We start from the raw sequence: 25952 nt of genomic DNA, 5'->3' as shown, positions 1-25952 counted from the left end.
AGTTTCACAATTCGAATAGTTTCTACCTTTTGGACCGTAAAATCAAAGCACTGCATTTACAGCTGACTTCGTTTAACATTTTGTTATCTACATTCTTCAAAAATGTAAACATTGTGAAACTTTGAAATCCCATGGGGCGTAACTCAAAGAAAACACGTTAAAAGTAATCGGTATATGTGTTAACCAGGTACCTACAGGGCTACCTCTTGAATTTATATAGATAATAAATCTAAAAATAAAGAAAATATAAGTTGATTGTTTATTGGCCGTTCTAAGATAAACAATCACGAAACATGATTTGATTAAGTAACCACACATCACTGAGTCTATATCTTCATTATCATGTAAAAATCGCTTCGATTGTGGCTATACAGGGTGAATCTCGTAAGGTGTCCAGTATTGATTTCAGACAAACCGTTGGTCCTACGATGATGAAGTAAAATTATTTCCCACTAAACCAACCCCAAGGAATAACGTAAAAATATTTTTAACGATTTTTAAATACAGTGTGTACCAGAAACTGAGGGTCACTAGTCCGAATCTACGAAATATCAAATACAAACGTATATCATGTTGTACATCAAATTAAAGCTCTTTTCAATCCAAACCATTTGGCGGAATCGGTTTTTGTGTAACAATTAGTATTTTTTTGAATACCCTGTATTTTTCTTAAAAATGTAGATATCTTGATTCTGATTCAAATATTGCATTCCTTATGAGCTAAGCTTTATTTTGATATGCAACACTTCAATATTATCTCCAAAACAAAAAGTTTCAAAAATATCAGTTTTTGAAAATACGTACATAGCCAAAACTCAAAAATTTCAAATAGCACCATATGCCAAATAGCATATCATTTTAAAGGTATTGCAATTCTAAGAAACTTTCCAATTTAAACCTTATGTGTATCTATTTAGGTTTTTGGGATATCAACAAAAAACATGTTTTCCCACATTAAAACGCATGTTATTTGTTAAACATTTGTTAAAGCATGTTAAACATTTTTTCTACCATGTTTAACAAATAGCATGCGTTTTAATGTGGTAAAATATGTTTTTTGTTGATAACTCAAAAACCAAAATAGATACGCATAAGGTTTATATTTGAAAGTTTCTTAGAATTGCAATACCTTTAAAATGATATGCTATTTGACATATGGTGCTATTTGAAGTTTTTGAGTTTTGGCTATGTACATATTTTTTGAAACTTTTTGTTTTGGAGATAATATTGAAGTGTTGCATATCAAAATAAAGCTTAGCTCATAAGGAATGCAATATTTTTTGAATCAGAATCAAGATATCTGCATTTTTAAGAAAAATACAGGGTATTCAAAAAAGTACTAATTGTTTCACAAAAACAGCCGCCATTTTGAAATGAATCAATATAATCAAAATCCGATTCCGCCAAATGATTTGGATTGAAAAGAGCTTTAATTAGATGTACAACATGATATACGTTTGTATTTGATATTTCGTAGATTCGGACTAGTGACCCTCAGTTTCTGGTACACCCTGTATTTAAAAATCGTTAAAAACGTCGTTATTTTTACGTTATTGCTTGGGGTTGGTTTAGTGGGAAATAATTTTACTTCATCATCGTAGGACCAACGGTTTGTCTGAAATCAATACTGGACACCCTACGATATCCACCCTGTATATAATAGGGAAGTAAGATTTCACTGTACAACGAGCTCAGTAAGCTCGAGAACCAGCAATAAGTTGGAAATAACCGGCCGAACCTTTAACCATCGCTAGTCTTTAGGCTCGCTAGTCGCTACCCCAGGTCGGTCGGTAGCCCATCAATGGAACCCGTTAGGTTCGCCCCTGCCTCTCGCCGCAAGAGAGACAAGAATTTTGCCTTGTTCCCCCCGCCCTCGATTGTTTGAGGCGGGAAAACTATCTATGTGCTACGGCCCGCGCAACACAGGATATTGTTTTCGTATTATAACTGTGAACGTTAGCTTTTATGCACTCCCTTGGAGAATAATTCAAAACTGCAAAGAACATTTCTAATCCCACAGTATACTAGATATTTAAACTATAAACACTTTGGTGTTTGAAAAAATATTTTTGGACGATAAATTTTGCAAATGTTAGAAATTATCCAAGATGGCCGCTTGCCTCTAAGGACTCAACAATAGGCCTACTTGTGCGACTATAAAGCAATAACTCCCCCCCCCCCTTGCGCTTGCTAATTAGCTCGGTACATATTTGTATCCACAGTTGGCAGGACAATAGCCATTAAGATGACCAAAGATTACATTGGCATGTAGGTATTTAACCTGTAGAATAGTAATTTTTAAGTAATCTGGAAGACAACTAATTAAATTGAAGTGCGAAAGATTGGTTATGAGAGTTATCCGTTTGTTTGAGGTGCGGATTTTCAAGCTTGTAGAATAAATAAATATTATACAAAGTAGAAGGGCAGGGGTGAAATTGACTGAAGTGACGGGATACCCGGTGGATTTTCAGTGACTGGATTCCAGTGGTATGCTGTAAAATATATAGTGACTGGCTTAGCAGCACAAATTTTACGTGACTGGCTTTCCCGTGCAAATGCGGTGGTGACTGCATTAGCATAGCAGTTTTTACATAATTATATTTTAGTATTTTTAAGAAAAAAAGAGATATATACATTAAGAAATGTCTAGGCTTTAGATATTTACCAATATATATTATATATATATCATAGTCTTGAAATATATTGGGGGGTGCAACTGACTGACTTCCAGTGTATATTTCATGTGACTGACTTCCCGGGCGCGGCCGTGCATATATATATATATATGAATTTGAACGGATGGTGTTTTTGGATATATATATATATATATGAATTTGAACGGATGGTGTTTTTGGCCTCTAGGGACCTCAAAATGAAAAAAAAAATCGGTCCCGCGTCCAGGTCTTACCATGAGTATTACGGTAATAGCTTATTCCCTATATGGGAAATTCGCTAAAAGTAGAAAATAATTTATAATTAACATTTTTTTTTTATACAAAACGTTTTTAAACACACTAAAAGTAGAAAATAATTTATAAATATGTGGAGAGTATAGATACTTGTAAGATTTAAAACGAAAAACGTTGGGTGCCTGCATTTGTTAATAATACATTAGTTCAATAGTTGAAGGTAATTGTAAATTATCTATTCCATGCACCCCATGTTTTTCGTCAGGGCCGGTTTAACCCATACGCGAACTACGCGGCCGCATATGGCGCCACGAAAAAGTGGCGCCGTGGTGCCAACGGAAAAATTGTTTTTTAACAATGTAATTTTGTTTTTTTTCGCTCAGAGTTCAAGTATTCAAAGCACCACAATAAAGGCAATTATTCTGTTTGTACCAACAGCACTTGAAAAATGCATAACTTATATTTGTACAGGACTACAATAAAGTTAGCCATTTGCAGTTTCGATTTGTAGTGAGCTGACGCTCGGCAGCGTACAGCGCGGCGCCTTTGGGTTTCATTTCATGCTCGAGATAAGCAAGCGCGCAGATTAACCCTTGGTGACAGACCGCCACCACCCACCACTGCTCGAGCGAACACCATTAGTCCATTACCGCAACGGTACGTTGACCAGCCGTAGGTCTCGGTGGTATAGTGGATAGCGCACCGGACTGTTGATTCGGTGGTAGCCGGCTCAAAACCCACCGGAGGCATTAACTTTTTGACTCTATTTCTTTTTCATTATTAGGCTAGTAAACCTTCATTTGAAATTTTCATTATCATTAAGTTTGGTTAGGTTATCACAGTTAAATTAATTTAAATTTAACCTACAAACGACACGTTTTGACAGCGACAGTGATAGAGATAACAATTTCCCACGAACAGTTCGACTATGCATATGCACGGTATAATGCGTTCTGCACGGCACGGTGGTGGGCGGTGATGGTCTGTCGGTAAGGTCTCGTGCTGAGCAGCACCGAAACTATCCCCCCCCCCTTCCCTCACTTCTACTTCTGATAACTCTCCCCTCCTGGAGCAGAGCATTACTGTACGTTGTATTGTATTGCACTCTTTTAGTTGTATACGCACACCTGTTCTGAACCAGATTGATACCGACTCAGCAATTAAAGAATTTGCCAAGAACAAAGCTAGGAGAATTAATTTTTAACTGCTAAGAGCTTTTGAACTGTTCAAATTGACAATTTTTTATTCTTTTTGTCAAGGTAATAAATTTGGTTTTTCATGTTTTCTACATGTTCAATGTGTTCAATTAAAAATTCCTGTCTTGTCATCTACCTACACCTGTTTTTCATTGTAATAGGCTTTTTAAAAACTTATATCGTATCCAAGTTATCCTGTAAAAATCGTTTTCACATTTAGAAATAAATTGTTAACTTAGGCCGTGATGCTCGTCAAGCATGACGTCACGATAGACGACGGCAATGACGTAGGTATTTATTTATTTATTTTCCAAGGAAAGATTAAATCAAGCAAACGGCAAACATTGCACCATTGGCGTCTTCTATAGTGACGTCATGCTTGACGAGCATTACGGACTGTTTTTTTAGTGTGGCCTTGGTTTTGCTAAATTTTATATGATGAGTAAAAGTGTAAAAATGTTAAATTTCTGGGAATAATAAACAGTATTTTATTGCAAGTATTCTTCTAACCTAAACTTGTAAAAAAGTTCTTCCCAAAATCGTTAGGAAAAAATTCAGAAATATAGTTAAGTAATTAATGTTCAAGGGTTGTGGGTGGGGTGGTAAGGGGGGATTCTAAGTGGCGCTGATTCGGGTGTTCGCTTAACTCTGAAAAATTCCTAGAACCGGCCCTGTTTTTCGTTTTAAATCTTACAAGTATCTATACTCTCCACATATTTATAAAATATTTTCTACTTTTTAGTGTGTTTAAAAACGTTTAGTATAACATTTTTTTGAATTATAAATTTTTTTTAATTATGACAACAGCTAATTTGTACAAAGCAGAAACAAAAAGCTGTGATACATGGAATGGATGGATTTTTTGTAGTTCTGTTTATGTAGCCAGTTAATACTAATAGTAAATGAATATAAGTCTATCTACATCTACAGCAGATCTAGGGAACATAATAATTGTTCTATTTAGCGTTCTCAAGCTGCTTGCCATTATTTTCAAGGAACCAAAATTGTCTCTTCCGCATCTGGACCCCGTTGCAAGGCACGGATATAGCGGATAGTATAATAATAAAATAATAATCATAAATAATTAAATAATAATACATAACTAGGAGTACTCTCCGAAGTCGCGCATGAGAATGAACGAAGACAATTCCATGTACAATAATAATAATATAATCTGTCTTTGACCCCTCACCCTGCCCGCGCCGCAAGTTTGTGCGGCGGAAGTGGCCAGACTAACTGCGATTTTTTTTTTACTACGGGTGTAATGCTCTTTTATTTTATAAATAATTCTAATGTCGCATTTATCTAGCAAAAAATCAAATATAAATAGCATAAGCTCTACTTTTATCCATCATAAATTATAACGTCAGTGGTGTTTGTTATGATTTTGACTGGGGATTATCCAAACCTTGGACCTGTTAATTCACAAGGTAATAATTTTTATACCCCCAAAGCAAAAAGTAACTGGGACTAGTTTGACACTAAAAATTGTCCAACCTAGGGCCTGTGCCCCTGGGAATTTGCCCCCTAGCCCCCCCCCCTCAATCATGGGCTGAGCATCACTTCTTTTAGTTAATAAAGAATTATGAACATATTTTTTAACCTAACGAATTCTATGATGCGCGACCAAATTGTGTGATATATGGCCAAATAAGATGAATGTATTTCAATGTATTACTGTACAGTACCAAAAACATTAATTGCTCTACTCTGCTTCGTAACAGTGTTGTTACTAAGCTACAATTACTTAGCTAGCGAACTATGAAAGGTTCGTTGAATGTTTTGTTTACAAATTACAACAAAACTTTCAGACAATAACACATACGGACCCGTCCAGACCACGCTATATTATAATCCGAACCGCTAAATGAAACTCAGATTTGTAATTTTAACCTTCGTTTTACAGCCACCTAGGAATCTCACCGACAAAAACCAATTGAATTTTTTGATTCAGCGTGAAAGAAACTGTAATTAAAATCTAAAAAGTATACCATATTCCTATGTTGACATACTAAGTAATTGTCGTAAAGTATTTTTTTTTTCTTTCGGATAAATAACATTTCATATCGGTATTTACCCCATCCGATTTAATTTTTCTATTAAAAAATATTGTTTATTTTCCCCCTATGCAGCCTAAACATCAAATGTATTAATGGTTTGTTCGGTTTTTGTTCATATTTCATAAATTAAACTACTGTCTAGGACTATTAAGTTAGGCCTATTAAAAAGAAACGAAACAAATAGGTCTAGGCCTACCTAATAACAAAACATTAGGTAGGCCTAGACCTATTTGTTTCGTTTCTTTTAATAACAAAACAACCCTTCAAATCGCCGGGTCCTGATGAGGTAAGACCTGTTTGTTTGCAGGAGGGTCTTGATACAATTATACACCCACTCTGTAAACTTTTCAGAGCCAGCTTAGCCTTGGGACACATTCCCTTGGGGTGGTGTAATTCGCGTATCGCATTTATTCCTAAACCAGGAAGGGATAGTTACACTGACCCTAAGTCATTTAGACCCATTTCTCTATCTTCTTTCTTTCTTAAGATCCTAGAAAAGTTGGTCTCAAGATATATGATGGATACAGCTCTTAGGACACATCCTTTACATATTAATCAGCATGCGTATGTCTCAGGAAGATCATGCGAGACTGCGTTGCACCAACTTGTAAGCAAGATTGAGAAAGCTCTAGAGAGCAGTGAAGTGGCCTTGGGTGCCTTTCTCGATATTCAAGGTGCTTTTGACAATACTGGTACTCCAGCAGAGGTTTTCACGGTATAATATGTAGATGGATTGAATCCTTGCTTCTCAGTAGGAAGGTTAGGCTCTCACTCCACAATGATACGATCGAGGCAAGAACTACTCAAGGATGTCCTCAGGGGGGGGGGGGTTCTTTCTCCTCTACTTTGGAATTTGGTAGCAGACGACCTTATAAGGACCCTCAACGAAAGTGGGGTTTTCGCCTTAGGTTATGCTGATGATGTTGCAATCCTTGTGGTTGGAAAGTTCCACGGAACCATAACTGACCTTATGAATAGAGCTTTAAGGGTAGTGGACCGTTGGTGCCAGGAAGTTGGGCTCTCTATAAATCCCCGGAAAGTTGTAATGGTACCCTTCACAAGAAGGAGGAAACTGGATGGGATCGGCCCACTAAGACTGCAGGGTACTGTAATAGAGCTGCAGAATCAGGTGAAGTATCTTGGTGTAATTTTGGACAGATCACTTCACTGGGGACCACACCTTCAAAAAGTCATTGAGCGTGGCAAATGGTCCCTTATGGCATGCAGGCGGATGGTAAGTGGCACATGGGGGTTACAGCCTAAACTTATGCACTGGCTGTATGTATCTGTTGTTCGACCCGCCCTTACATATGGTTCGCTTGTGTGGTGGCCAAAGATGGAATCAACTATAGCTGTTAAAGCTTTAGCAGGAGTTCAGAGGCTTGCTCTTATTATGATAACTGGGGCAGTAAGTAGCTGTCCTGGAGCGGCACTTGACTGTCTGCTTGACATGCTACCTATTGACATTTATATTAAGGTGGTAGCAAGTAAAACAGCCCAACGCCTTAGATGCGAAAACTTATGGATAGCCTCAGGGAACAATAAAGGGCACTCTAAAATTGTCAGGTGGTACATAATGATGAATTGGACTTACCTTCAGATCACATGTCCAAAAAATACTCCTTTGGAAAGCCTTTCAAAGTACTAATACCAGATAGGAAGGATTGGTCTGGCGGAAAAGGACCCATACCCACAGGTGACTTAGAATGCTATACTGATGGTTCTAAGATCAAAAATGGGGGCACTGGAGCAGGTGTGCATTGGATGAATGGAGGCACTGGCATTTGTCTTCCAATGGGGGTGTACCCAACTGTCTTTCAAGCGGAGGTCACTGCCATTCTAGTTTGTGCTCAAGAACATCTTAACAAAGATATCAGAGACAAAACAATCAATATCTTTACTGATAGTCAAGCGACCTTAAAAGCATTAAACTCTTACGTATTCAACTCCAGGCTCGTGTGGGATTGTCTTGCTTCTGTGTCTGAGTTGGGTAGGAGAAATGACCTTACGCTTTGCTGGGTACCAGGACACTCAGGCATTAAAGGAAATGAAGCTGCAGACAGATTGGCAAATACTGCCTCTGCGACATCATTGTTAGGCCCGCAACCCTTCTGTGGCATCTCACGAAACAGTGTATGTTCTGCGATTGCGTCATGGGCCAAGGAAAAGCATCGCAAACGCTGGGTCGATGTTCCCCTTCTTAGGGTCAGCAAGCTTACTCTGTTTAGGCCTTCCAAAAAGGTTGCCTGTGACCTCTTGAGACTAGACAGACGAAGAATTAAATTAATTGTTGAACTGATAACTGGTCATGGAAGATTCAGGAAACATTTACAACGGATGGGCTTATATGATGGTGAACCGATCTGTAGGTACTGTGATAGGTCAGAAGAGACAGCTGATCACTTACTCTTTGATTGTAATGAGCTCTCTGACGCTAGATCGATAACTCTTGGAAATATGGCTAGAGGTAGATTTCTTCCTGAGGATGAACTAATTGGGAAGCTACAGGCATTCATTGGGCGCCTCAACTTGTAGGTCAACAAGAAAGCAATTAAGTATCTGGGGTGCGCAATAATTCGATTTCGGATGAAGTGCTTTAAGGTCTCGACCTGCCCCTGTTAGATTAGATTAGATTAGATTAATAACAAAACAACTGAGGATAAAAAAATAAAATGCTTCGTTAATGTTTTTGATATTTTAGCGAATTTCCCATATAGGGAATAAGCTATTACCGTAGGTCTCATGGTAAGACCTAGACCCGGGACCAATTTACTTTTTCATTTTGAGGTCCCCAGAGGCCAAAAACACCATCCGTTCAAATTCATATATTATATATATATATATATTTATATATATATATATATATATATATTTATATATATATATATATTTATATATATTTATATATATATATATATTTATATATATATATATATATTTATATATGTGTCCGTTAGCGCAATAACTCGAGCAAAATTGATCCGATTTTGATGAAATTTGGTACAAACGTGTAAACCTACATTTATTCGAACGAGTTCGCGAACCAGCGTAATCGGACCATGGGATCAGGGGTTTATGGGGGGTTTTATGGGGTAAAAATGGGTTTTTCTCATTTTTGACTCTAAAAACATTAAATTTCTAAATTTCTCTCTAGACCATTTTGAAGAGCTTAAAAAAACAAATAATTTAGTATATTGTAGTGTTTTTGAATGTTCATTGACTACGGAGAAAATTTAAAAAATTGTAAATTTAAAATTCCCATGTTATTCTTATGGAGAATAAATAAACTGTTCTAGTTTGCTTGTTTATGGATATATTTTAATCAAATTTGGCAATTTGGTTTATTTTATACTAAGCTATCAATATTTCAATTGAAAAAACACACCTCAACATCTTCCCCGTAGCAGCAAACCTAACTACTCACTAAAATTAATATTATTTAAATAGGAAATAAATCTGAAAATTTATAGGGAATATTTTAGTAGAAATCAAGCCGGGTAAATGGAAATTCGCTTAGTATGCAGGTTTGCTGCGACGGGGGTATTTTTTATTTATATCATATGGTATCTTGAGATTAACTCAAATTAGATACTATAGTTAAGTTATTATTGAACCGATTTATAGTTATTCATCCGAAAAAATAAGTATCGTCGGTTCCCTGCAGAAATGTACCCATTAAGTTAGGTACCTTTTTATAAACTCATGAAAAAGATCAAAGCTAACTTACCATAGCCAATGTCTTTTTAAATTAATCTCTTTAACAAATCATACACAAAAGATTGATGTTGTTTTTTTCGAAATGCTACCTTTGTTATTAGGCCTATCATAAACTAAAAAGTAAGCTACACATTGTAAAGCTTATCCTTAAAAAATTTCTTAGGCATAACCTGTTCAATATTGAAATAGACCTAGGCCTACATGATAAATAGATTAAGGTAATTTGTATCACCTAGAAATGAACTGATTACGATATGTTATAGCCTAAACTTATAGGCTATATCAAACAAATATTTCATCTTATAAAATATCGTAGGCTGGGTTCTCTGCGAAACTGTCTTCCCGCGAAAATGGGTAACTTAACCTAAGTAGGTCTACTAAGGACACAGGTCTAGTAGCTAGAAGAAAGTTATACATTACCTTTTTAGGTCTAGGTAGGCTTATTAAGGCTTACCTTTGTTAGTTTGAACTTGCTAGCAAGACCTACACTCTTCGTCAGTGAAAAACACACTAAGCACAGATTGTTGTATGAACAAATAAACAAAGTAGGCCTACTATGACATTAGAAAGAGATTTTAACAAAACACTTGACATGCCAAACATAGGCTAGGGAACACGGCCGTCTAGGCAATTTTTGTCAACAGACACACTTGACACAAACACTTCACAAGATACAGCACTTCCTTTAAAAGCTTATACTGTTTAGGCTATATTGTTTAAGTAAAGATTATCTACCTCATCCTATCTGTCTCGCCATTCTTCTACTGCCTTGGTACAATCAATGAAGACTTGTGAGCCCAATTTTATGTCTGCTCGTACGTCTTGATCTTCTTTTCTTGGCTATCTAAGCATAGTCCTACTTTGTTATGGGCCTCTAAAAGTATTATTATAAGCTCTTTGAAATGAAATGAAATGAAATGCTTTATTTTCCATTAGGCATGAAATGCAATAGGCATCGTCAGAACAAATACGGTAAAAATATACAATTATCATAAAAATTAAAACTAAAATGCAAAAATCACACAACAAACAAAACCAAAAACAAACCATGCACAAAACTACTGTCAAAACAAAACAATCTGTTACTTACGTACATAGGAAAAACTCTCCTTAGATAGGAAAAACCTAATGCTTTGAAGCAGTAGGTTCCAACTTATTGGCCTATTAGTGTTCAATACTTGGTGAACTATGCATAAGCTCGGTTGGCACATAGTTTACTGAGAGTTCAATATTAAACTCACTAAAATTTGTCACTGCCAAATTCAGGGTAGTTCTTTCCTATTGATATTCTTGTGTCCATTGGCTGAGTTTCATCCGTTCTTCATCCGAACTGAATTTAATTGTTGTTGGTCTAGGTTAAAATCATAACAAACACCACTGACGTTATAATTTATGATGGATAAAAGTAGAGCTTATGCTATTTATATTTGATTTTTTGCTAGATAAATGCGACATTAGAATTATTTCTAAAATAAAAGAGCACAGCGCCGCAGGGGCAGGGTGAGGGGCCAAAGACAGATTATATTATTATACATGGAATTGTCTTCGTTCATTCTCATGCGCGACTTCGGAGAGTACTCCTAGTTATGTATTATTATTTAATTATTTATGATCATTATTTTATTATTATACTATCCGCTATATCCGTGCCTTGCAACGGGGTCCAGATGCGGAAGAGACAATTTTGGTTCCTTGAAAATAATGGCAAGCAGCTTGAGAACGCTAAATAGAACAATTATTATGTTCCCTAGATCTGCTGTAGATGTAGATAGACTTTTATTCATTTACTATTAGTATTAACTGGCTACATAAACAGAACTACAAAAAATCCATCCATTCCATGTATCACAGCTTTTTGTTTCTGCTTTGTACAAATTAGCTGTTATCATAATTTAAAAAAAATTATAATTAAAAAAAATTTTATACTAACGTTTTTAAACACACTAAAAAGTAGAAAATAATTTATAAATATGTGGAGAGTATAGATACTTGTAAGATTTAAAACGAAAAACATGGGGTGCATGGAATAGATAATTTACAATTACCTTCAACTATTGAACTAATGTATTATTATCAATTGCATGCACCCAACGTTTTTCGTTTTAAATCTTACAAGTATCTATACTCTCCACATATTTATAAATTATTTTCTACTTTTAGTGTGTTTAAAAACGTTTTGTATAAAAAAAATGTTAATTATAAATTATTTTCTACTTTTTAGTTTTTAATGTGTGTGGATGTTAAATCTATTTCAAGCATCCGTATCAGATTAGGACAAAGGCATGTGGGAAATCTAAGGTTTATTTGAGTTTCTTTTCATATAATTATGTATTAGATTGAATGTGTGGCCTACCTACTAACTATAAATATCTATATATATAAAAGGCAAAGCCCTCACTGACTGACTCACTCATCACTAATTCTCCCACTTCCCATTTACCTAGGAGGCTGAAATTTGGTACACTGATTCTTTAGGCATTAAATAGGAAAACTAAGTTGTTTTTATTCTGATCGGACTCTCGGGCTCCGCCCCAGTGGCTTTGGAGTTTCCCATGTTAACCTTATGAGTACTCATATTTTAATGGAATAAATGAATCTTAACAGCTGTTTCAATTAAACAAGTTGGTTCTGTTCTATGATGTGCAATAGCATTAAAGATACAAGGATTACCAACAGGGTGCAGCACTATTTTTTTTTTATTTATGACAACAGCTAATTTGCAACCAAAAGGTGAGTGAGCGTAGCGAACGAACTTCAACCTGGAGGCGAGTTAGCGTAGCGGACGAGCTAACCTCAAGGCAAGTGAGCGCAGCGAACGAGCTCCAACCTAAAGGTGAGTGAGCGTAGCGAACAAACTTTAACCAGGACGTGATTGAGACATTCGAACGAGCTCACTTATGAAGTAAAACGGGGCAAAGCCCGCGGGTACAGCTAGTCTATATATAAAGCCAAAAGTACCCATGAACTTTTGAGAAAACTATAAGTCACACCCCCATAAACCATATACTTAAAATGTTCGTCATGACGAGAAACCTTGCGCAAAACTATGGATGTTAAATCTATTTCAAGCATCCGTATCAGATTAAGACAAAGGCATGTGGGAAATCTAAGGTTTATTTGAGTTTCTTTTCATATAATTATGTATTAGATTGAATGTGTGGCCTACCTACTAACTACAGGGTGGCGCAGAGAAACGGGAAATTTTGAAACAATCATAATATGCCAAGAAAGTTTTACAAAAAAATCTTTAATGCTGAAAATGTATTGGTCAAGTGTGGAAAATACATAAGAAATGTTTAAAATAGGAATAAAAGTTAAAAATCACATTTTAAAAATCACATCAGTTAAGGGCTGTCTTTTGGGCCTATTCGTTCAATCGATTTTGAAGACTTAGCATTGTTAGACGCAATGTGTCCTCTGGGATGTTGGAAACGTGTTCTTCAATCTGAGTCTTGAGCTCCATTAGATTTCTTGGCCTAGTCAGGTACACAACGCTCATTAGATGTCCACATAAAAAGAGGTCGCGCACTGAGAGGTCTGGAGACTATGAGGCCAATGGACGTTAGCGTTCCTTGAAATGATGCGCTCCCCCAAACAAACGTCCCCATGCAGCCATTGACAGATTAGCAGTGTGTTAGGGTTTTGTGTGTGGTGTTGTTGAAACCAGATTTGCTGAATTTCAATATCTGGAAAAGCATGAAGCCGTGGAGAAAAAAAATGACTCCAGCATATGAATGTAACGTTGTGACAGTTACAGTGGAACCATCTTCATCCTCAAAAAAGTAAGGTCCAATCACACCAAGACATGACATGGCATACCATACAGTAACTTTGGGACTGTGTAACGGACGTTGATGAAGTTCAGTGGGATTTTGTTGAGCGCAGTAAAGCATGTTCTTCTTATTGGCATGTCCATTTAAATGAAAATGATAGACATCCAAACATTTGCAGCTGTTGCACTGTCACCATTTTTGTAGTACGCTCTCACGGCGACTGCACGCTCCGCACCACTCCACTGTTCCAAATCAACTAAATGTCCATTACTGCTTGGCGTCATGGCTTTAGTTTCTTATACCTACAAGACATACAGGTGTACCAACAACGACTTCAAAATTTCCCGTTTCTCTGCGCCACCCTGTATAAATATCTATATATAAAGCCAAAAGTACCCATGAACTTTTGAGAAAACTATAAGTCACACCCCCATAAACCATATACTTAAAATGTTCGTCATGACGAGAAACCTTGCGCAAAACTATCCATTATTTCATAAATTTCCCTTTAAGGTCGTAATTCCTTTCTAAAGGGAACTTTCCATATACCTAATGTTAAAATACCTCAGCTGTTCTTATTTGTTTGGTGTTACTGTATTCTGTTTTGTTTATTTCAGACCAACCTAACCAATCAATAATGTTATTAATACTTATGAAGTCAAACGGGGTGAAGCCCTAGGGTAACAGCTGGTATCAATCTATTTAATTTATTGTTTACTTTGTTGAATACTAAATAAATAACAAATGACATTATTAACAAACCCCTTTATATCTGCAATCAGATTGTTTATCTTTTGTGACGCAAAATTCTATTACTTTATTTTTAAATGTTTGCTTGTATAAAGAATCTCTTGGGAGCATAACCTGTACCTCTTAACCTCTGCTCTTCGAACTGTCAAATTTAAGTATTTACAGCTGACTTAAATTAATTGACATATTTACATTCTTTCAAAATGTAAACATGGAAAATTTGGAAGCCCATGGGACGTAGCCCAAGGGAAATATGAAAATTTAAATGATATAATATTGCATTGTCATCCATTTGTGAGCTATGTTTCAAATTTCAAGTCTCTAGCTCATCGGGAACTTCATTTAAAATTGATATCAAAATTTGTAGGAAAGCGACTAGCGAGCTAATAAAAACAAACCCATGGGGCGTAGCCCAAGGGAAATATGAAAATTAAATTATATAATATTGCATTGTCATCCATTTGTGAAATAGGTTTCAAGTTTCAAGCCTCTAGCTAATCGGGAAGTGTCAAAATTTGCAAGAAAGCGAGTTAATAAAAACAAGCCCATGGGGCGTAACCCAAGGGAAATATGAAAATTAAATGATATAATATTGCATTGTCATCCATTTGTGAGCTATGTTTCAAGTTTCAAGTCTATAGCTCATCGGGAACTTAGTATAAAATTGATTGCAAAATTTGTACCGGACAAGAAAGCGAGCTAATAAAAAGTTTAAACAAAATAATAGTGCTGCACCCTGTTGGTAAACCTATTAACTTCTTAATGCTATTGAACATCACAGAATCAAATTTTTTAGTTGAAACAGCTGTTAAAATTCTTTAATTCCATTTAAATATAAGTACTTACATAAGGTTAACATGGGGAAACTCCACAGCCACTGGGGCGGAGCCGATTGGACGGATCATGAAATCGATGGTGTATAAACCTATTCCATGAAATTCTACACGTATGTACCAAGTTTCGTGGCAATCGGTCCAACTGTGTCCGAGCTCACAACGTTCAAAAATATATATATATACAAACTTCTTGTTTGACATAAGATGTGTTTTAAAAATACAAATAATGTGCTTTCAAAAGTGATGAAAAATTGTAAAAATATCTTATGCTAAAGGGATGGCTCATGCCTAAATGTTAACGCCTAGGATGTCAAAAACCAGTAGTTGGCCGAGAAAATCCCGCAATTGTAGCGACTCCCACAACTGTGATCATAAATTGTGTTACTGAGGCTTTGCTGCAAAAAACTATTTTTCCTAAAATGGCTATATTATAATAACCTTATCAAACTAATTCAAGGTTAAATTCAAAATTACATGGTAAACTAGATGTCTTTCAATTTTAGGAGATCTTGCTTCTAAACAATGCTATCAGAACATTACAATTTATAAGAAAACTTGGAAATTTACAACAAAAACAAAGTTTAATTTAATGTTTTCTACAAGTGCCTGGACTTTTCTTTGTTATATATTTTTTATTGTCTTATTATTCAAAATTAGCCTAATTAATAAAATAGTGACAACAATACAGTTAAAACTCAACATAGGCTGTCATTAAAGATTTTCTTCTGACCCCCAACGGGCCGTCCCCCAAACGGTATACCAAATGTGGTTGTGATATCGTTTGTCGTTTAAAAGTTATAAAGTCGTCCTAAGACTTAATGGTCACCCTGTATAATTCCTGTCACAATCGCGACAAGGTCATTTTTGAATTTAGTTATGCAGCTAATATTTTTGAATCTATTTGGTAGACTATTGTAAAGCCTCAGACTGATATAGTAGGGTGACTTTTCGTACAGACTAAAAAAGTCTTTAAGAATAAAAAAAAAATTATGTTTGTTGGTCGAGTAATACAGTAGATAAATGAACGATGATGCTTGATGGCAAATCTGTGCGTGCATACCTTTAATTTAATACCAAAATTGTGAAAATCGGTGGGGTAGAAGAGCCAAACCGACTCGGAAAAGAAAAACTGATAATTTTTAATATAGATTTCAAAAATCTCTGAAGATTCTGAATCAAATTGTTGAGTCTGTCTGTAAAAAGATGACTCGCCTTTAAGTACCTAACAAGTCTGTGAATGATTGACAGTAGACCATTGCACAGGTAGTAGCCATTTGAAATATTTTGTAAATCCACCATTCCAAATGTTTTGAGGGGGTGGAAATTTTAAAATGTCGCTTTCGTGAGTTTTCCATCAGGGTTGGAGCGTTAAAAGTACATATAACTTACATGTCCGAAAAAATATAAATAATTAAAAACGTGTCCCAAATATAAACAATTTGCAGAAGTTAGAACTATTTAGCGTTTTGGGGGGTGAAGGGGGCAATTTTTGGAAACGCCTAAGAGTGTTTTGTATCAAATTTAATTTCTGATTCTGAAAATTTCTTAAAAATTTTGCTAACTCTTTTCCTTGGCTGTTTGGGACTAAGACAAACTTTAAGTCTCTAGCTTGTTTTTAAATGGTTCTGATGTTCAATCCAAAGTCAGAAACTTTCCTACCAAACTTTCCTAACTTAACTACCAAATTTAAAGTCTCTAGCACGTTTCTAAACCTTCAGATGAGCACACCAAAGTTGGCCACTTTTAATGTTATTCCCCATAAGAATAACATGGGGGGGAAATTCGAGATTTCGGGGGGTTAAAATTTTAAAATGTCACTTTTCATAATTATCCTGGGGGTTTGGGCCCTAGACCTACAAGCGTGCCAAATTTCAACTCCCTAGCACCTCTAGAAGTGCTCAAACATTTGTATACCTGAGTCAGTTGCACATCTATAGTATTTAGAGACACCATAGTATGTCATATATCAGTCCCAGATCCGGGGTTTGCATGTGATGTGCAATGGGCCCGAGAGATGATTGCGTATCTTTCCATCTACCTTCTGAGGGAATCTTTCTCTTCCATTTGCACCCAACAATCCTAAAACAAATGTCTTGCGGGCCCATTCATTAAAGGGGCCCTGATATTAGGCCTACCTACTATGTAATTTGACTGAATTTTGTTTAGGAATTGAAATTAATTTAATTATGATTCAGTTTGAAATTAGTTGTGTTTTAACTGCTGATCATCAATAACTCGTTGGGGGGGGGGGGGGGGGCACTTAAGTAATTTCATATCCAGGGCACTTCAAACCTGGCTACACAAAGCCCTTTACTTATGCATTTAAGGGGTATTTCTATGAGGAATTTACATTATTTTATTCTCTCTGACTGAAGCATGATGATTACCTTAATTACAGTTTAGGACCTACTTGCGTGGTAATTTTGTTGTATATTACCACACGTTGGCAACTAGACTATATTAGCATAAAAAGTCCAGTTTAGGGGCTACAATGAATTTCAAACCTATACTCCATCCTAATTTTAAATATTTTTTCAGCACCCGTTTATTGTGGACCTGATGTATGCTTTTCAAACGGGTGGCAAACTTTACCTCATACTTGAATACCTCAGTGGGGGTGAGTTGTTCATGCATCTAGAGAGGGAAGGAATCTTTCTTGAGGACACTGCATGGTGAGTGCAATCCAACTAATTTGTCCCGAGTATACTGATTGTCTTACTTTTGTCACATGTTCAAAGGGTAATTTACAGGCATGCCCTCTGTAGAGAACACTGGAATATTCTTTATTGTGTATAAGTTACCCCTGTTGCAGCAAACCTATAGACTAAGCAAATTTCAATTTGTCTGATTTAATTTCAACTGGAATATTTCCATATACAAGTTAAATTCCCCATTTAAATAACATAAGATTTATTAAGTACTTAGGTTTGTTGCTACAGTAAAGGAAAAGGTGTATTTGGTAAAACGTCAACAGTATAGGATGAAGTAAATAAATTTGACAAATTTTAACAAAATATATCCATAAACAATTAGTAAAATAACAGTTTTCTTTTTTTAACTTGGGAATTTTAAATGTAGGCTACAGGTTTTTTTTTTCTCCGTAAACTTTGTAAATAATCTTTTAGTACAACAATGACTTAATATACAAAATTGTTTGTTTCTAAAGCTCCACAAAATGGCTGTAATGAAAAATGGGCATTACCATGTTTTATGAGTAGACATTTGAAAAAAAAGTTTTTGAAAAACGTCAAAACCCCACAATGTTTCCCTTAAATCTCCTTAAAAAAATCTTTCCGTGCCACCAATTATTCAAATTGGTTGGTCAATCAGATAAATTTAAATTAACCATTCGAATTACAAAGAGTTAATTTTAGTAATATGTATATGTATGGTTTCTTTTATAATTTTGTATGATGCGGTCAAGCAGCTCCAACTTTGACATAGTGTTAGGCAGAAAAAATTTAAGTTTCACGTTTAACAAATGAAGATAAGTATCCGATATGAACTGAAAATAAACACTCTTCTAGTCTAGGATATTACCCTTACATGGTTGTTTTTCTTCCCAAAGATGCATTTGTCCCATCAATTCAGTTCTTATATTTTTAAATCATAGAAAACATACTCTAATGGATTTGAAATGTTATTCTACCATTTTCTATTGTTGCGATCACTTCTTTTTTCCACAATCAAAAGAGACTTTTATTTATGTTAAGGCAGTCATGGTTCCACACAACAAACTCTGCCAACCAGACGTTTACTGCTCAACCCAACACCAAAGCTAAACTGTGTTTTATCGATGTGGAATGTAAAGTCCTGTCCCTTCAAATTATAGAGATTTCTGCAAATGAAACTTTGAATTACTGTGTGTTCCAAATCAGGCCTCCTGCTTAACTCTGAAATAGCGATTGTATCAAAATGTATGTTCTAACCCTTAAATATCAAGAGATTCTCTACGGGCTGAGCTTAAGTTTTGATCCATCAAATGTTTGAATTACCAAGAACAGACTGTGATAGCTTCTTTCCTTATAGGGAAATTTGCTAAAATGGATTTGATTGCATTTGTTGAATAAAAAAATTTTGTTTAGAAACAATATAAATATGAGAATTACAACTTTAAAAGTAAAATAGCATTAAAAACCATGTAGAAAAACAGTTTTAAAAATTAAAAAGGAGGAATTCATTCCAGTAAGAACTGATGGTAAAAACCTTAAGTAGGTGCACATTGCAAGGAATATGATTGTTTGTGACGTAAAATTCTAGGGGGTGAATAAACACAAAGTATTCACAAAGACAGGCTAGGCCTGCCCTTAGAATCAGCCACACTCAATTTTTTTCCCCGGAGTGCACAGATGGAGCCGAGAATATCAAGGGGTCAATATGAAGCTGTTAACAGTTTTTTTTTTTTTTTTGCACAGACTAAATTTATTAAATTTAATCAAAGGCTTAGAGCTCTAGAAGCGCTCAGTAAGTCCTGCAGACGCTCAGGGGGAGCTATATCATTCTCACCTTCTTTAAAGTGGTTTTGAAAATTTTGCCTAACTTTTAGACCGACTGTGTAGGAGTAGGACACATGAGTATTCTATCCTAACCAAAGCGATAAAACTGAAGTTTGAGAAGGGCTATTGTAAAGTAAATTAATGTTCAGCGATTAAATGAACAAAATATAATATAACAAATCCCTACAGAGTCGTAAAAGAAGTTGATGAAAAGGTTACAAAAACTTCAAATTCATTATAACGGAACTTTTGCTTTGTTTCCCACAAGTTTCACGGACTTTGTTATTTGAAATCGTCACACAACAAGGCCAAAGCTCCGTTATCGTGAATCGGCAGTTGCGAACATTTTCATCAACTTTAGAGACCAGTTCATCAGTCACAATGCTCGGGGGTCCCAGGGCTAGAGATATACAAGGGCTGGCTCACTCCTTTGATGTTAGCGGTCGCCGCCTGATCCTACTTCCCCTCCCCTGCCCCTCCTCAGTGACGTAGCGGAGATACATCGGCGCGAGGCGCGACGGTAGCCTAGCACGGCAGTGCATATGTCGCCCAGCATCCACGCGCATATTAATAAATGTGTTTATAATAATGTAGTTTTATAGTGTGATTTTTAAAGCGGGTTTCGTTAACACTCCAACTTGCAATGGGCAAACTCTGTAGTGACAAGGCATTTTTGGCGATTTTGCAGTCATATTTTCGAAAATTCATATAAACTAAACCAACAGATCAAACCTATGAACCGTATTTATTATTTCCAACTTGAAGTGTTCGTAATGAAATGAAGAATTTGAAAATGGCAACGAAATAAATATTAAAAATATTGTAGGAAATATTGTCAGTAGGTAGAAAAATTGCTGCATGAACCAAAAATGTTTCATAAGATATACAAATTGTTTGGAATTTATTTCCCTTCATGGAAATGTAAAAAGATTCCAATTACCATTTATACAAAGTTATGACCCAAAAACAATAAAATGACAAGTTTCACGATTTTGCACAACAAATTTCAAATAAAAACCAAATAAATGTATAATCAAGAGATAAAGTAAAAGTAAACATTTTTAGGCAATAATATTGGAGATCAAATGAAGTAAGAATTGTTTATGTATAGGCCTACTGATCATTTCAATAGATGTTTATGACTTTTAATAAATGTTTATATTTGTCTAGAAAAACATTTTGTTTTTCACACGTATATATTATTTTAAAACCCCAAACCAACTATATAAAATGAAAGTAAACTTATTCCCCTACTTGAATATACATAGTTATAAAGGCAAATATACAAAAATAAATATTTTATAGTTTTTTTCTATAAAATGCTGCTGTGCCTTTTTTATTTGGCGATTAAATCGTTTGTTAATTATGACGAAATGTTTCAAAAACGGGCTAAATGTAATGTCCCAGACCTCAAATTAAGTAAGTATATCCACATAAAACAGTTTATAAACTAAATAAGTACAATTTTTACAACTAATAAATACTATTAAAGTGATAAAGTCAAACCCGCGATATTCGTTGTTGGTAAACAGTCAATGAAGTTCACAAAAACTGGCTAAAAAATAGTGTCTCAAGTTTCTAAAAGCAATGTCACATTACACTCGAGGCACAATAAATAATATCGTAACTAAACATTTACAACGTATAATCACGATGTAAACTGATAAAGTAAAATCACACCAAAACTCGACTTTTTAGTTATTGGTCAACAGAGATTGAGGTTAGTTAGTCAGGCAACTTAATGTATTTTTGCAACTATATGCTATTTTTATTTTAATGTATTGAAATATGTAGGGCCTATAATAAAATGTAATTGATTAATTGAAATTATTTTCCTTAATGTAAAAGTTACAAAATACTAAGTATAGGTAATGTATTTTTATACAACCTCAATGTATTTTATATAACCTCAATGAATCCTAAAAGGTATGAATAAGTAATAAATAAATACAATTAATAATCCATACATTAAGATACATTCGAGCAATACGAACACAGATATTACACAGTAACTTTAATGCATTGGATCAATAACTACAGTAATCTTAGCCATCGCTTTACATTCCACTCCCATCCTTAAATATCTACTAAAGTTAATTTTTTACTTATTAAAATTGATATTATACGTAATCCTATTTGAAAGTCAATTACTTTTATAAAATACATTAATACCTAATAAAAAATGTCCAACATAGAGCTTAATAAACGCCAAATGTGTGGTAATACCAGAGCTCACACAGGCAAAGATATACGGTGCCGGGAGCCCGAGGTATCGCCGTGACGTCACAGCGGCGGAGTGGTGGGGAGCCACCTGGCATCACTTTCTGAGCTCGCGTGGCCTAGCCCTTGTATATCTCTAGCCCTGCGGGGGTCCGCTCTTCGCTTCGTCAGTTCGGCCATTTTAAAACTGAATGTACCATTTTCACACAGAACTTTCATTCATTACGTTGTTTCTGTAAACTTCACACACTTGGCGATAAATGTCTATCGGTTTTAAGTTTTTTGTCAACAAAAACCGTATCACTGACTGCACCTCACAACTGGTGGGATTTTCAATCGCAGCGCACATCTTCAGTTAAAATTGCAACAAAAAAACAGGCCGCACGAAGATGTTCCTGTTGTCATGGCTGGGCGCCGACCGAGTTAACAAGTGCACACGCACCAAAATGTACGAGAACGGCGCGCGCTTAGCAGCATCAGAAAGAAACGTTCCTTACTTTCTGAATAGCCCTCGTATTATAATTTCTACAAAAATATACAACATATGGGCCAGGCCAAAATTTCAGTTATTTTGTTATTTTAGATTGTTTTTCAGCAGGCTTGACCATTACATGTAGGTTAATGTTAATATGCTGTTATTTAGTTGGTAATTCAATGATCATAAGTTAGTTTAAGTTTAGTGTCTATACTTTTTAATTACATTCCTAGATCTTTCATTCTTTTGACACTTTAAGTTTCTAATTAACAACTGTTTTTTTTTCCAGCTTCTACTTATCAGAAATAATATTGGCGTTAGAACACTTACACACTCAAGGAATCATTTATCGGTAAGTCATCATCAAAGTTTTAATTCTACTAATGATATTTACAAATTGAATCAATGTATAAAACATCTTTTACTATGTTTAGGTATCAACAGAAGGCTCAAGTTCATTATACAACTATATGTGTCAAATCATAGATAAAAGGAGTATAGACACAGATACCCCACAAGATAGGGAAGTCGCGAGAGCCTGGTTTGAGTACGAGCAGTCGCTGTTTTGGCGTTTGAGGCCCGCCGTGTTGCCAATTCGTGCAGTGCAGGTACCGGAAATTCCCCGTTTCCCACAGAGTATGATAGCAGTAGCATTGCACCGCAGCGTTCACCGACCAGCCAGCGGCCTGGCCCACAAACCTCACGTCTATGGGACTTATGTTTGTACCATCCGCTATATTTCACTCTGAATATATTTCTGTTATATTTCCAACTGTTTATGAAATATGTCTGATGAGTTTAAAAAGTAGGTCTACAATGTGCGTTAATGGTCGCAATGTTTTAAAAGCTACAATTTATTTAACATTAAGATGGCAATATAACATTTAAACATTAAAATATCAGTTTATCATGAGTTTGTTTTTACTAAAAATCTATAAAAATATTAAATACTTCTACGAATTTGAGAAAGTGAGAAACAAGGGCTAATATTTTAAATGTGGCTTACATAAATAAATAAAGGCCGAATATAAAATAGTTACTTTAGGTAGGAACTAAAGTTTAATAATCCATTTACAAATCCCAAAGTACCCATGAACTTTTAAGAAAACTACAAGTCACACCCCCTTAAACCATATGAAATAAATTTTGCTCCTTTTAATCAATTTTTTCTCCTACATTTTCAATTTTGAAGTTATCTATCATTGTACTTGTACAATTTTATTACAGTGAAGGTTTTTGTTTTTAACAAGGCTACTTTATTTTGAAACAGCAACTTAATATTTTAGTTCTCATGCTAGTTTTTAGTTGGTATAGTGTTATAGTTGGCTCAACGGTTGACTGGGCAGGTGACTGGGGCTTGGCCGATGCAATTTTTTAATAACTGTGATGATGACGGCGACGGCGACTTCCATTGTCTTGAGCTACATTCCACAGATCAATACATTAACTTTTTTAATTCTCATTTAAAGAGCCTGAAAATATTTCACAATAACATTAGAAGCTTTTCCAAAAAATTTGATGAGTTTTTAGTTAACTTAGATTCCTTTAATACCAGTCTAGACGTTATAATTTTTTCTGAGTGCTGGCTTGGCAGGGGAGAGGTGGGGGCGAACATCGACGGGTTTGACACTCACATGACTACCACTCAACGTAACCGCAATGATGGTATACAACACGACAAATCACCCTGGGGGACGTTCAGGGGTTATCACTGGACTTTGTGTACTGTAACAAGAACTTCAATTTACTTGCACTTTACAGAACATTCGACAGCAATCCAGTACAATTCACTAGTGAACTTGAGACTTACTATCAGAACATAGATAGAAACAAAATGTGCATTTTTATGGGTGACATGAATAAACCTTTTTAACAAGGATATACTAATTGACCTCTACTTAAACAGTTTACTTGGCTCCGGCCTTGTACAGTGTGTGGACAGACCGACTAGAGTTACACAGGACACTGCCTCCTGCATTGATCACATATTTGTACGTTACTGTGACATGACTGCTGTGCGCGCTGCTGTACTGCACACTAGCCTCACTGACACTATGCCACCGCCCTCACTATACACGACACTGCATACACTCACGCAGACACACTCACTGCAACCGGACCTTCTCAAACTTACCTTGATCACACCCTTCTCACTCAAAATCTCTCTCAGACCGACTGGGGACCTGTCCTAAACTGTCTAGATGTCAATCTGTGCTCCGAACTCTTTTACAAAAACCTTGAATTTTCTATAAAAAATTCAAAAAAACCAATAACTACAAGATTGTCTAGACGTAAGAGAATTAAACCGTGGATTACAGACAGTTTGGTCAAATCAATACGTACTAGAGACAAATTAAGTAAAGCTGCACTCCGTCAACCATTTAATGACAATCTACAAATTTATTACCGGAATTACAGACAAAACCTGAGCAGTCTATTAAAGAGAGCCATAATTTATTTTTGTAAAAAAAATACAACCGACTTCAAACGCTCTAAAAAGGATGAAATAATTTCAATAAAGTAAACTTTTGTATTAGGCAAGCTCACGTATTTTAAGTCGGCGCGGCTCTATGATGAGTTTTGATACAAAATTGAAAGAGGGTGTCCATATTGCAGGTGACTATCTATAACTAAAGGTGTTAATCTGCATGTATTTTTCATAGTTATGCGTTAAGTGTTATTTTATTACCGTAATCAGAGATCGGCATTATAGTGGTATTAACGAGTATCTTTAAAAATATTATAACGCATTTAAATGTTTCTAACATTGAAAAGTAACGTTTTAATACTAAACTAGCTTCTTTCCCTATCATAATATCAAACTAAATTATTTTCCTATTCATATAGAACATTTGTGTGTGTTATTTTCATAATGAATTTATTCTGAAGTAAACAAAAAATACAAGAAAATATTTTCTTTAATATATAAACAAAACAGTTCAGTGTTCTTTATCTATTTATGTTATCCAGCTAAAATTTATTTATTTTCAAAATACACACACAATATTTGATTTCAATCATATTTGCAGTTTGAGCCACGCCGACTTGAAATACGTGAGCTTGCCTAATAAAAAAGTTTACTTTATTGAAATTATTTCATCCTTTTTAGAGCGTTTGAAGTCGGTTGTATTTTTTTTACAAAAATAAATTATTTCATGATTTTTAGTGACTGTATAATTTTTTATATATTAATTACTTGAGGATTTTTTATAAGCAAAACTGTTTGAAACAATGAAAAGTTCCACAGAACAATCATTATTTTAAAACTGCTTGAGTCACCTGTTCAGGTTACATAATCAATGGGTATGAAAATAAACATCTTTAGATAAGAAAGAAAGAGTTGTCCATTACATTAGGCCTAATGAAAAACTAATTGTCTTTTCTAGATACATTGAAATGTCAGACATCATCGTTTCCTGCAATCGGTGTACTTCTACATTATAAAAAGAAATACAGTAACGTCTCAAGCCTTTTGGAACCATATGAAAGTTATTCCTCAGCTACTAGCACTAAAAAATCT

At 35.2% G+C, this 25952-nt stretch overlaps 1 protein-coding gene across 1 annotated transcript in view; it reads left to right on the top strand.

The window, feature by feature from the left end:
* Window positions 1–25952, top strand: part of LOC128984820 (ribosomal protein S6 kinase beta-2-like) — a 138179-nt gene that overhangs the window by 89503 nt on the left and 22724 nt on the right. Inside the window, exons 5-6 of the mRNA XM_054404188.1 lie at window positions 17780–17913; window positions 22722–22784. Of these exons, the coding sequence (XP_054260163.1) occupies window positions 17780–17913; window positions 22722–22784 (197 nt within the window). The remainder of the gene's footprint in view (window positions 1–17779; window positions 17914–22721; window positions 22785–25952) is intronic.

This window comes from Macrosteles quadrilineatus, unplaced genomic scaffold (assembly GCF_028750875.1).
Source record: "Macrosteles quadrilineatus isolate MER2022 unplaced genomic scaffold, UCM_ALF_1.0 Scaffold_2__2_contigs__length_208266976, whole genome shotgun sequence".
NCBI lineage: Eukaryota > Metazoa > Arthropoda > Insecta > Hemiptera > Cicadellidae > Macrosteles > Macrosteles quadrilineatus.
This window is presented reverse-complemented; position numbering and strand designations above follow the sequence as displayed.